This window comes from Camelus ferus, chromosome X (genome assembly GCF_009834535.1).
Source record: "Camelus ferus isolate YT-003-E chromosome X, BCGSAC_Cfer_1.0, whole genome shotgun sequence".
Classification (NCBI taxonomy): Eukaryota; Metazoa; Chordata; class Mammalia; order Artiodactyla; family Camelidae; genus Camelus; species Camelus ferus.
In genome coordinates, this window is record NC_045732.1 from 90,499,486 (window position 1) to 90,512,956 (window position 13,471).

At 39.6% G+C, this 13,471-nt stretch overlaps 1 protein-coding gene across 5 annotated transcripts in view; it reads left to right on the forward strand.

Annotated features, from left to right (window-relative positions):
* Positions 1-991: 991 nt before the first annotated feature.
* MBNL3 (muscleblind like splicing regulator 3) overlaps positions 992-13,471 on the forward strand; it is a 40,608-nt gene continuing 28,128 nt past the window's right edge. For 3 of the 5 annotated variants that reach the window (XM_032475948.1, XM_032475949.1, XM_014561668.2), the window contains exons 1-2: positions 992-1,106; positions 8,998-9,162. In XM_032475948.1, coding sequence (XP_032331839.1) covers positions 1,080-1,106; positions 8,998-9,162 — 192 coding nt within the window. In that variant the 5' untranslated portion in view covers positions 992-1,079. The remainder of the gene's footprint in view (positions 1,107-8,997; positions 9,163-13,471) is intronic. The other 2 variants (XM_032475950.1, XM_014561670.2) reach the window with 1 other exon arrangement.

Here is a 13,471-nt window from a genome sequence, read left to right on the forward strand (position 1 = left end):
CAAGAGAGGACTGTAGTGTGCCATCTTCCAAGTATTTCACCCGGAAACTCAGTTTCTGAGGCTCGTCTCTTGAGAATAGTGCTCTGTGGTACACACTCTGGCAGACACTGGACTGAATGATCTCTAAGAGCCTTTGCAGCTTTACTATTTAATGTTTCTGTGACATGTCTATAAACATAGAAGCTTCCCCAGTGGAATACAAGTTCATTCTTTCTGACCTTACTAATTCTGACTCTTTGATAATTCCCACGAAGGAGCCTGCAATCTTAATGAATAAAAAAATAAATTCAGCAGTGTATCTAGTAATGTATTCCTAAATGTTCACCGTTGCTCCTTTTGTGATAGACATATTCTGGAATGTGGGGCTGTCATGGATGGCCATTTTTTTCTGAATATATTCTTTTGTTCACTAAAATTAACCATGCCTCTCTCCTCCCTCTCTTTTAATATGAGTAATCAAAGGTTGACTGAAAAAGACATCTATGCAAATAATGGCTATTCGTGTCATTTTTTTTTCTGGCATGTTTTGAATATGTATCTGCATCGATCTTCTGGGTGCATATAGAAACATGATGCTTAAGTAGACATCTTCCCCGGGCTTTAATGGATAACTTTTGCTTGAATTGGACTATGCCACAGACAGAACGGGAGAAATGAAAGTTAACCTGCCCTCCTCTCCCCTCCACACACACTAACAAAAACCTTAAAAACACAAAAGCCTCATAATTCATATGTTCAAAAACTGTGCATAAATGTAGAGTCAGGAGTTAGACATCGTGGTCGTTCACCCTATCCCCATCCCCCACCCCGACCCGCATCCTGGTTTAGAGGAGGAGCTCCAGCAGGCATCAGAGTCATTTGAATATACAGTTGCGCCACTGTGGTTGGGCAGGGGGAGTGGCTGACTGGGTAGGGAGCCCAGTGAAGCTTTTGGTGGGAGGAGCCATAGAATAAAAAATTGCTGTCTCCAGCAGTCAACTTCCTTAAATTCCTTGCAGCTGGTCAGGTAAGCTTGGGCTGAGAGTGCCTTCTGCTCTGCTCTGGGCAACTGAAGGCCTAGTAGAGCCTGGGCTGATTCCATGAGAGGGGCTGCTCATGACCTGAAGGTAAAGGGAGTAAAAGGGGCTTTGGAGGATTTGACTTGATTTAGCTCAGCTCCCCAGGGCGGAAGCACAGAAAAGGAGAGGGTTGTCAGGTAATATATTGGATGGGGCCTACTTATACTCAAAAATTAGTCATTGTGTATCTGAAATTCAAATTTGATTGGGAGTCCTGTATTTTCACCTGGTAAATCTGGCAACCCTGGATAGGATTCCAGGCAGAAGCCCCGGCCTGGGAAGAAAGGGTGCAAGGAGCTCGTGTCCTTTTTGTCCTGGTTCAAAATTGCTGTGATTAGTGACTGAGTAGGGTGCCCAGAAAAGGAAGACGAGAGAATCCTAAGAGCCGGAGATTTGTCTAAGGACCGAGGTTGACACCCCTTTATGTTGTTTCATAATGAAGCCTATGGAGTAAGTAGCTTTTTGAAGTCGCCTGATTTTACGTTTATTTTATTTCTTGGAGTAACAAATTGAGTATCATTCTTTTTCCTTTCCTTTTATTTCTCCCTGTATTTTAATGACATTTTATGTTGGCAGCCATCAACTACTTTAAAGACAGCTTCCATGAACCCTTAACATCGGAAATACCTTCTGACTTTTGGTAACTTGGTCCCAGTGCGCTTCAATTGTCTGTGTGTTTTAATTTGATTCTGGTTGGGTGTTTTGTAAACAGAGGTGATGCATCTTTGGGGAACATCTTACTGAACAGATATTGAGTTCATGTTTTTCTAAAGCAATGGAAGATATTGCATTAGACCGTAGGGGGAGAAATTGGGGAAGGGGCAGGAAGCAGATTTGGGGTCTTGGGGAGGCAGGCTGGGTTTCACTATGAACAGCAACTATGATTTTTAGTGTTATTTGCTCTTCAAAAAATTTCAAGCTCATGATTATTTGAAAATAAATGTTTAAGGTGAAGGCAGTTGAACCTGGGCCTTAAATCACAGTGGGAACATTTTTCTTGGAAGCAGTCACCATAGGCAATAGAGAACCAGGAGAAGGCCCCACCCGGTGTGATTATCCTCAAGCCAAGTATTCCACCTTTGTCTAAGTAGCTTCAGGGAATTTGACTTGCAGCTTGTTAGAGAAATGCTGGGTGGGGATGGAGCAGTCTGTTGACCCTCGAAATGCAGGACTGCCCTAGGGCGGGCCTAGGTGCTGATTAAATACAATCTGCTGCAGGTTCGTATTAGGTATTAGCTGGGGGTGGGGGCTGTGTCCTGGGGGTTCTTGTGGCCACAGACCCCTGAGAATTAGTCCAGGGTTTGTGTCTGTGTCCCTCATGGCTTCCTTTCTGATTCAGTTATACTGAATTACTGGGGGTTTTCAGCCATGATGGTCATATATACCTGAGAGTATATTTTCAGAGCAAAAAAAAAAAAATATTTTTGTTGTTACGAATTAGCTATTTTCTGGACCTGAGTGGAGTAACAGTTCATTTGAAACAGAAAACCAAAAACAGCCCCAGTCCTGTGTTGGCTATTGTTCTCTTCTTGGAGGAGGAAGAGAGAACTTATGAAAGGAAATAGCAAGAGCAACAATTAGGTTTCTAAGGCAGACTTAGTGTTCAGCCCTATAAAGTCAGTCTCACAAAGTTTGTTCAGTCATTCAGCAAACTTTTCTAGAGTGACCACTATTTACCAGGCATAGAAACATCCCCTGAGGTTCAAAGATGAGGAAGATACGGTCCTGCCTTTAGACAAACTCAAAGCCGCAGGGGGCGATAGGCATGCAAACAATTTATCAGTGTGCGCGGTGATAAGTGCAATGATAAAAGCTAGTACAAGGTGCAGCTGGAGGCACCGAGAGGGAGAGAGAAGTGGGAGTTGTGGTTGGGGTGGGGACATGGCTTCAGGAAAATCTTCTTAAAGCCAGAGTCCTTTGAACTGAAAAAATCCATATTGGGTAGTGAGAGTCTGGAAACTTGGCTTCTGTCCTTACCGAGCTGCCTGATCATTTTGGGATAAGTCATCTCATCAATTTGGCCTTCGCTTTCTCTGTGAGATAAAGGGGCACGAGATGTTCCTTAAAATCCCGTTCAGCACTAAATGTTCAGATTCTTATACTCAGGTTATCTTTGTGGGCTGTTGCAGAACAATGGTGTGATTGTTAAGCCTACCCCTCCCTTCATCTTTTGGAGGTCACCATTGGAAAGCTTTCTTGAAGCAGATAGGCAAGAAAATTCTTGTGCCCTCCTCCCAGCTTCTTACCTATTCAAACTGTGTGTCTAGTTTGCACCGAAGTCATTACCTTGTTTCTGTGTATGTATATGGGATGTCAAGACAGCAGAGTTTCAGCACCAAAAAGAAATGAGATGCAGTGCTGACCGAAATGGTTGGGTTGCTTGGCTGATCCTCTGCATGGAGTGGGGGTGGTCCTACGTTCAGCCTCATTAATTTGCCCTCAATATATTCAGGAAATGGTTTACTAAAGGCTTTGTAAAAGACTTCTTCTCTGCATCCCAAATTTAAATTAAAAGTTGTATGCAGGACTTTAAGGATGCTTTTTGTGTGTATATATCAATATTCATAGATGGTACAATACTGGAGGAGAAAATAATGCCGATTATATCCATTTTTATAAAGACAGAACTCTAAAAAAAGTGGGAGATTTGCCATCAGTCTGCTGACATCTGGCTAATACTCAGTTTGTCTTGATCTTGCCTCACTTTTACGCTTTTTGGATTGTTCCTAGCCTTTAATAGATCCCTGATGGTTGTAGGAACCAGGCAACCTAGTACGTATGATTTGTAATTTTAAAATGACTCTCACTTCCTCGGAGAAGCCATGTCTCTACCTGTAAGTATGTTTCATTGGGGCCATGTAATCAATAGGATTTTTCATTTAACACATGATCGTTAAAATGTAATAATTTTTTATCATAGAAATTGAATCATCTGTTCGTTGCCTTTATTGAACTTTTAACTCTTGGTAGTCCAGCAGAGCATCAAGATGTCTTGGAAAAGGTAATCCAATTATCACTGTATTTGAGAAAAAAGGTCCCCCCTCCATAATTCCTAATGTATTTGGAGAAGCAAGTCATTCTGCAAACAGCTGTTCCTGTTAAGATCCTGTGACTGACAAATGGTAATTTTCAGCTTCCTAGGGTCCTTTTCTTATTCTGATGGATGGTAGAGCTTTCACTCATGAACATTAAAAAGTACATTTCACAGGGTTTTTCTGCCACCAAGTGCATAGGGAGTTTTGTATCTGACAGACTCACACTCTCATAACTCCCAAGACTTAGGTGGAATTTGAATCTCTACAATGCTGCTTTTCTCTCTCAGTCAGAGGCTTTGTACTCATTTGTGAAAAGCCTGAAGGTAGGAAAAAGGAAATAGATTGAATTTTGGAGATTTTAGAAATGCTCTGCAACTTTTTCCTTTGTCTGTCATCAACTTTTTGATGCTAATGTGTTTCAGAAATCTCATTGGTCATTTTCTTCCCCTGCTGTTTTTTGGGTGCGTTTTCAAAGAAAGTAGATGGGAAAGGGGTGCTGGAAGATCCCCAGAGGCAGTAGCCCTTATTTCAGCAGAGAATCACTTTCCCCTTGAATCACTTTGCTGTGTTCTTGACTCACTATCATAATGAAAGACCAGATGAGAATGATTTGTTTTTAAGGTTAGAGGAGATGGAAAAGGAGTGAAATTGAGGCGAGCATAAATAAGCTTGCACTCGAATCTTTTCAGTGCTGCTTTAATTTTGTGTGGATACGCAAGGCAGGGAGAGAGAGGTTTACAGGTCTTGACTAGCCTTAGCTGCTGCCTTCAGGATATAGCCAGCTCTACCAGTGGATAGCGATTGTCACAGACACAACATTTATAGGCTCATTTATGACATGGTCTCATACTTTGCACTGAGCACACGGCAGCTGAACCTGTGGATCTAGAAGGGAGGGCTTGGGACACCATTGACTTGGCTTGGGAAACCTGAGGGGTGCTTTTTTTGTCAAACCAAGATGGCTTCTAGGCTGTTATAGACCCAGGGTGATGGGGTATCTTGTGGCCCCATTCTGAGTGCTTAGCTGGTCTGTGGAAAACATTGGAGGCTTTCTAATCCACAGTCACTGGGTTTCCAAAGGACAAAAACAGTAAGTGATTACATATTGTGCTGGGCAGATCCCTCCCCAGCCTCCACTCCATCTCATCCATACATGCTTACCAAAGCCTGAATCCCCTACAAGGACTACAAGCAAATGTTAGCAAACATTAAGAACAAAGTTTGAGGCACCCTCCCCAACTCCAATTAAAGTCTTTTGGCCTATAATTAAGTTTGGACCTCTTGAAAAATGAATTCTACACAGAGGAGATTGATTATCACCAAATGTTGTGCATATAAATATATTATCCCGAGTTCTAAAGTCATTTTGAAAAAACAAGGGGCTTGGTTTTCTTTTGAAATATTGTGTTCCACAGATAACATCGATATTAAATTATTTGGTCTCATCTATTGTTTGGTTAGAGAACGCTGGGTGTTTTTTTCTCTTTTATAAGCTTTCTTGAACATAAGCAGCAGTCTCTGGTAAGGTAGTATTGCTCTCCATTTGCATTGTTATAGAATTAAATTATGGATTCTGTCATTCAAAAGAGACGGCTTTATAAATCAAGTAAAATCTCATAAGATGAATAAGTTTTTAAAAATCTTATGCTGCCTCATATTACATTCTTTAGTTTTATAGCCTAAGTTGATACAATTTTTAGTGTAGTTCTCTTTTTTTCCTATTTCTGTGTACTGTTTTTGCTTTGTAAAACTGTCCTTAGTTTCCCAAGAAAAAGCTTAAGTAAAGTTATTGTATGTAAAGGACAGTGATATAAAAGCACAAAGGCAAATAGTAATTCTTTATCTGGAGATTGGCAGAAAATGTGCCAAATACACTGTGTTCTCTACCTCCCTTCATTCCTCCCCCTTCTCTCTGATTACATTCAATATAAATGACATTACAACTCTAAACTGTAACAAATGGTAAAACCCTAACATATTGTTTTCCCTTTAAAGAAAAAATCTATTGTTTAAAATTCCTGAATGTAAGAGACAGTCCTCATATAGTGGTTTTTTTTTTTTTTTTGAAGGGGGTTACAGATTGTGTTCCGGTTAAATGTTTATGGTCGTGTTTCCCACTTGTCTGGTTAAACTGTCATGGTGGGTTGGCAACCCTAAGGCAATCCTGCTCAGCAGGTGCCTAACTTCTTTTTTCAGGGCTGCTATGTAACTGTCCCAAAGCATGGGAATTGGAGCGATGGCCCTAAATGCTAGTATGCAGGAAGAGGAAAGACTGTCTAAGGAGAAGGTCAGGAATAAGTTATGTAGACCTGGCTAAGGGGCAGGATTTCCAAATGCAGCTGCAGTTAGTGACTTAAAAAAAGGGGAGGCCCCTGAAATTCAGAAGAAGGGTCAGAGGTAGAGATAGAGATGTAAGATCTGAGCAATTGAAGTGAGAGATGAAACTTTACAAGATCTCCATTTCTCCAGGGGAAAGAGATTAGAGAGCAGAAGATTCGGGACTGTACCTGGGGGGAGTCTTTAATGTTACGGTGTGAGAGGAGACAGAGAAACCCCAGAAGTATAAAGTGGAAGCCACCAAGTGTCACTGCTTACCCTGAGCTGTTCATTCGGAGCCAGATCATCTCAGTTATGCCAAGTGGAGGGTGGAGAATCTGGGGACTAAAATCCTTGGGAGTCTCTTTGCCTTGATGCAGGTAGTAGTAGATGTAAAAAGAAGCTTATGTTTTGTCTTAGGGGGCACATGAATGGGGGCAGGGGACCCTCCATTATTGTACTTTTTAGCTCATATATGGATTTCCTCATAGTCCTTACATGTGCTGAAATTATGTAGCCATTCCTAGGCTACTTTTATGAATTCCGGAAGATTCAGGAAGGGTTAATACCATTCTCAACTCTTACTCCCAGTATGTTCTTCCTTTGCCATGATTTGCAGAGGAATGTAAAGGTACATTGAAACAAAGCTACTGTTTGATTTTATAAATAATTTGATTAAAAATAATTGATCAGCTCACAGCAAAAAAAAATGATGAATATACGTATGTTCATGTATAACTGAAAAATTGTGCTCTACACTGCAATTTGACACAATGTTGTAAAATGACTATAACTCAATTTAAAAAATAAATAAATAAATAAGATCAGTGGCTTAAAAAATAAATAAAAAATAAAAATAATTGATCAGTTGGAGAAAGAAAAGGTCAGAAAACAAGAGTGGCTGCCTTGATTTCTCAAGCTGTGGTTTAAGTTATACTCAGCTTCTTGCCAGGGAAGATAAAAGAGCCACCTCGCCCCATTGATCTAACATTGCAAAGAGCAGTTGCAGTGCGCCTGGTTTTGCATTAGTGGAGCTCTATCACGTTTTGAAGGACACACCTTGATTCTCTGAAATGATAGAAATGCTATTGGGTAAACCGTTTTGGCATCATAAATAAGGAAAATGCATAGCATGTGTTGAAAAGGCTTGAGGAACTAACTCCTTTTCTCCTGGGAAGTCAGGTGGCCTAGCAACTGGGTTCAAACACAGTTGCCTTTTTTCCACCCCTCCCTGCAGTAAGCTCCTGCGCTCTAACGCATACGCGTCTTTGCAACTGTGGGAAAAAGAATTTCTAGCAACTGGGCTTCTCTTAAAAGGATTGTGGTGGACCTAGTAATCCAAATGACAGAATCATTAGCTGCTTTGTATAGTGCTCAAGAGTTAAACAAAGACAACAATAGGTCGCATTTGACAATGTGATAAATACCTGTTCAGTGACATCCTTTGCCGCCACATGGTAAACACTGTAATTAGCAGCCATGTCAGCATTTAGGTAACACCAAAGGCATGTTTGGTTCCACAGGACTGACATATATTCCTGTCTGGAAGTGCTTCAAACATCAATAAAACATTTAAATACCCGAGACTCCAAAATACACTTTGCTCTCAGTTATCCAAGTGATCCAGGGCCAATGCTTCTGGAATCTAAAGAACGGCGTGGCTATGAGGTGTAGAGATTTATTCTTTGAGTAACAAAAAGGCACTGGATTTCAGGGTGGTTCTCCTTTTGTATGGATGCAGAAAAAAGGACTGTAAAGCCCAAATCGTCCAGAATAATGGATTTAGAAGGTATATTTGTGTGTATATATTTAACTTTTTCCCTCAGTTTTCTTGATTATTTATATAGGTAGATCCAAATCCTAAATTATATTTAATTTTTTGGTCTTTTTTTGGGAGGGGGGTAATTAGGTTTGTTTATTTATTTATTTAATGGAGGTGCTGGGGATTGAACCCAGGACCTCATGCATGCTAGGCAGGCACTCCACCACGGAGCTATACCCTTCCCCCATATTTAACACACATGATTTTATGTCTCATGTTGGGAAATTTTTATTTAAATCTGTAACGTTATGATGATGTCATACTATTCCTAATGTTATATGTTTTAAACCTAATGTGATATATACCAAAGTAGAGCAGAGCGAAGCGGCTAAGAGAATGAGTTCTGGAATCAGGCTACCTGGGTTTTAGTTCTGGCTTTGTCACATGTTAACTGTGTCCTAAGTGTCTCTTAGTCTCAGTTTCCTCATCTAGAAGATGAAAATTATGAGAGTATCAATCTTAGAGGGCTTGAATGAAGATCAAATAAGTTAATTCATGTAAAGTATTCATTACAATTCTTCACATATGTTAAGTGATTAGTAAACTTTTTTAATTTAATTTAATTTTTTGTTTGGGGGGAAGTAATTAGGTTAGTTTGTTTATTTTTTTTAACGGAGGTTCTGGGGATTGAACCCAGGACCTCATGCATGCTAAGTGCGCGCTCTACCACTGAGCTATATCCTCCCCCCTAAACTTTTATTCTTTTCTTTTCCATACCATATTTTTAGAAATATGAATGCAAATTCAACTAATTCTTCATTTGTAGGGTCGGTGTGCTCGAGACAACTGCAAGTACCTTCACCCTCCTCCCCATTTAAAAACGCAGCTGGAAATTAATGGACGGAACAATCTGATTCAACAAAAGACTGCCGCAGCCATGTTCGCCCAGCAGATGCAGTTTATGCTTCAAAATGCTCAGATGTCATCACTGGTAAGTCACTGCTCTGCTTTTTAAAAATTGCATGTGTATGTCTTTTTTGTTTTTAAGGATCTCCATCTACATTGGAATAACCTTGCAGGGACTTTGGAAAGGTATTTAGGGTGCAAGCTGATATGCAAATGGACACTACAAAGCTGTTGTGCTTGGGAAGGGAGCAATCAAGTGGTTTGGATTTAAAACCTGGGTTGCATCAACCATAAACTGAGTTTGTAGAGGAATATTAATAAAGGAGCAGGGACATTTTAAAATGAGGAGGAGGTTTGATTATTATTACACATAAGCCTTTGAATTTAGGATATTAATTCAAGGAGATCTCTTTGCTCTATGATGGTAGTTTTGTTGTTACTTTTTATTTTAAAAATAATTCTAGATTTAAAGAAAAGTGGCAAAATTAGTACAGAGAGTTCCCATGTTACCCCTCACCTCACCCGGTTTCTCCAACTGTTAATATCTTATATGTCCGTGGAATGCTTGTCAAAACTAAGGAACTGACATTTACACTTTACTGTTAACTAAACTCCAGACTTTGTTCAGACTTCACCAGATTTTCCATTAGCGTGCTCTTTCTGTTTCAGTGTCCAATCTAGGGTACCGCAGTGCACTTCTTTGACCCCACCTCTCTCCCCTGCTGTGTGACTGTTTTTCAGTCTTTCCCTGTTTTTCCCTGATCTTGACAGTCTTGGGGAAGACTGGCCAGATATTTGATGGGGTTTTAACTTAAGCTAGCCACAGAGTTTCCCTTTGCAGAAATTAATAATATTAGGTATCATTCTAGACCAGTGTCCAGTATTTTTTGTGAATCAGTGAATTTAAGTGGATCATTTAAAAAGTAATTTTGTCCTGTGGAGAATTCATCTGGTACTGATACCTTAAAATATAAAGTTGCAGTTTGGTCTTAGACCTTTTAGAGGAAATTGAAAATTGTCCCTTTCTACTGAGTTCTTCCAGGTCTCAAATTCAGTTTCACAGTGTCTCATTCTAATTCCAGCTGGCCTACTTCTCTTAAATCATCACCAGGATACTACTTTGAAAGGGTTATGTTGCCTTTGTTACTCATTTCATTGGTGACTAGGTCATAAATGCACTGAAAGCTGAAAGCTGGGTATAGTATTTAGATGCAATGAAAATGTGGGACTAGGTCAGTCTGCTCTCAGCAAAACCTATCTCATTATAAAGTTGATTCTCAGAATTCAAGGACATCTGTGTAGGTAGGGCACCCCTTTTTTAGTACATCTTTATAAATAATGCAAAAAAAATAGGTGGTAGGGGCATTGACAGGTCACTAAACTTTTGTACCATGATACCCTTTCCAGAATGTCTAGAAAAATTCGAGTAACATAAATAGATCACGTGTTTTATATTATTAGTTTGCCAAAAACATTTGCCTTGGAACTCAGTGCTGATTACATTGATAAATTCGTTCCCAGAAGGTCACCAGTGGGCTCCTCAGCGTTCCTCCTTGACCTTTAGTAATACTTTGTATGGTTGAATTCCTCCTTCCAACTCTCCTTAGCTTTCACGCACTGAAACATTTCAGTTCCTCCCTACTTCTGAAGGGTACAAAAGACAAAGTGTTCTAGATACTGAGAATAGTATGAACAAAGCCACAGAGAAATGAATAGGCTCAGTGAGTCCAGAAACTGTGAGTAGATGGGGAATAAAGCAAGGGAGGCTTTTACCCACCATACTCCTCTTGGCCTCTTATGGGATGTCCCAGTTTCAGACTGAACAAATACGAGCCAGGTTTTATCACACACCTGAGCCCAGCACTGCCTACACAGCTGGAGCATATATTTTTTCATAGGTCAAGGGACATCAATCAGCTGCCTTGTTTCAGGGAATCAGAGAGCAAGGCCTGGGGTGTGAAGTAGGGGTAAAGACGGGAGGCAGACTATCCATCTTTCATTCAGCCTCCAGTAGAGTATCTCCATTCAAGTCCCAACCCTTCATGCATTATTGATCATGCTGACTCACACTGGAGAATTGGGAGTGGCTTTTTTAGAGTCCAGTGAGAGACATCCATTGAGTTTTTCGGCCTCTTGCACTTTCTAATTTGATTCTCTGTGCTTTCTATAATTGAATACATTTCCCTTTTTTCTTTGATGAGGGTAATTTCAGCTCTCAGGCTGTAGAATATGACTGATATGACTCACAGGAGAACAATTTCTTTTATAGCATATCACAAGAAACAAGACATTACTTAGAAGACCCTAGGGAACAATCAGAAATTGCTTTTCTACCTTGTAGGTTATTTAACAATCGCTGTTGTGATGTGATAAACTGATAAAAGATTAATTTCTGCAGTTATTATGTGTACAAACAGCTAATCCCGAGACAATTGATATGATCTTCTTTTGTGGTCTAGAAAGCTGCTTTTGTGTTGTAATTGAGCTAGTGTGAGCAATTTTAAGTGACATTTACCAGTCTGACTTGAAAGAAACGTTCTTTATTCTGGATCTTGGTTTTACTATGGAAGTAATGTAGAATTTTACTTCATCTCTTTGGTACCTACTCTCCCCAAACAACAGTTTGTCCCTAAAATATTCAAGCTTTTGTGTAAATTTCCAGTCCTAATATTTGCATGGCTGCATATTAAGACTTACTAGGTATCACTGTTTTGAACTTCAGGTCTTCCCACAAAGCACACTTTGATCAATTTCTGGGATACCAGAAGAGCACATATGCTTTTGGAAAATTGAGTGTGGTTTGCTTATTATAAGCCTCCAGATAAAAGAAATGTCAACCTAAATGTAGCTGGAGAATGGATTCTGTTCAGTGTGACCGAACAATGAGTAAAAGCCACACCAACTCAATTTGGGTAGAATGCTTGCTGTAGCAGGCAAGTTTGTTCACTGTAATTAACAGGGCAGAATTGACATTTGCTAATATAAAATGCCACCTCTGAAAGCTTTTTTGTTAGTTGTATTGACGAAGTTTAGCAAGTGAGACTAGAGGGTGTGACAGGATCCTTAGTGTTTTTCAGTGCAGTTTAAGAGAGAGTTCTGATGTTCACAGCAAAAAATGACACAATTAAGAACTCCCCTTGGCATAATTAAAAGGCAAACATGAGCCCTGTAGAAGAATTTTAGGGAAAGCAAACACGCTGGATTCCTACCCTCAAGCAAAGCTACTGTTTTAAAATTTCAGGTCTTTTCACAACTTGGAATTTTCATTACCTGGGGGAAGGATTCTCTCTGCTGAATATAATATATGTATTTATACGGTGGATATGATGCTATAAGGCTATTAAAAGTATTTTTGACTTAGACACTTTATGTAATCTAGACCTGTCCATAGCTAGGAAATTCCTTTTGTTTCTCTCTCTGCACGTGGTGATTCACATGGAGGCAGTTCTTTAAAACACAGGTAAATTTGACCCAGTCGAGTGTATTCACCTGATTTATACAGAGGTTATTGGCTCAGCCATTGGGGTGTGCCAAGTCCTCTGATCTGGTGTATACTTTTCATGGCTTGAATTCCTATGGCCACGTTGTGGTGTTCCAAACCACAGAGCCTGTCAACATGGGTTCCACTTCAGGCTTTTTCTTTATCATAGATAGAACCATCTGATGTCTGTCTGGACCCTCCCCACCTTTTTACATCATTTTCACAATTCTGTTTATCAAATAAATTTCTCATAAACCAGCTTATATGTCTGTCTGAAGTTCTAACACTTCAGAACCAAATGGTGAAAAAATAGGAAGTTCCAGTAGATAGGAGGAAGGGAGGTGTACTAATTAATAATACCAGTATTTTTAGACTCCAACGATTTTACTGTTTTTCTAATTTACTTAAATAAGAGCTATAAGATGTTACTCTATGAAACTTTGGACTAGGACAGATTTAGGTGAATAGAAGTAAAATGGCAGAATATCTGTTTACTTTTTAAGAAAATGTTAAGTAGTTGAATGATTTTGTAAAGACAAAGGATAATACCCTTCCCTGATCAAGATACATTAGACATTTTGCATATTCACATCAGTTACAGTTTTTCTGGTTCACATAAACTACCTACCAGCTGAAGTATTTATGCTATCTCCCAGTTGTCAGGGCTCTTCTATTAAGAATTATCATTAAAAGGGTAAGCAAGACATTTTGTACATTTAATGGAAAAGGAAACAATGTGCATATTCCAGATTACCAGTCTCAAAGTCAGTACAGAAATTACAGAGGAGAGGGTATATAGCTCAGTGGTAGAGCATGGTTAGCATGCACGAGGTCCTGGGTTCAGTCCCCAGTACCTCCATTAAAAAATAATAAATAAACCTAATCACCTCCACCCGAAAACAAACAAACAAAA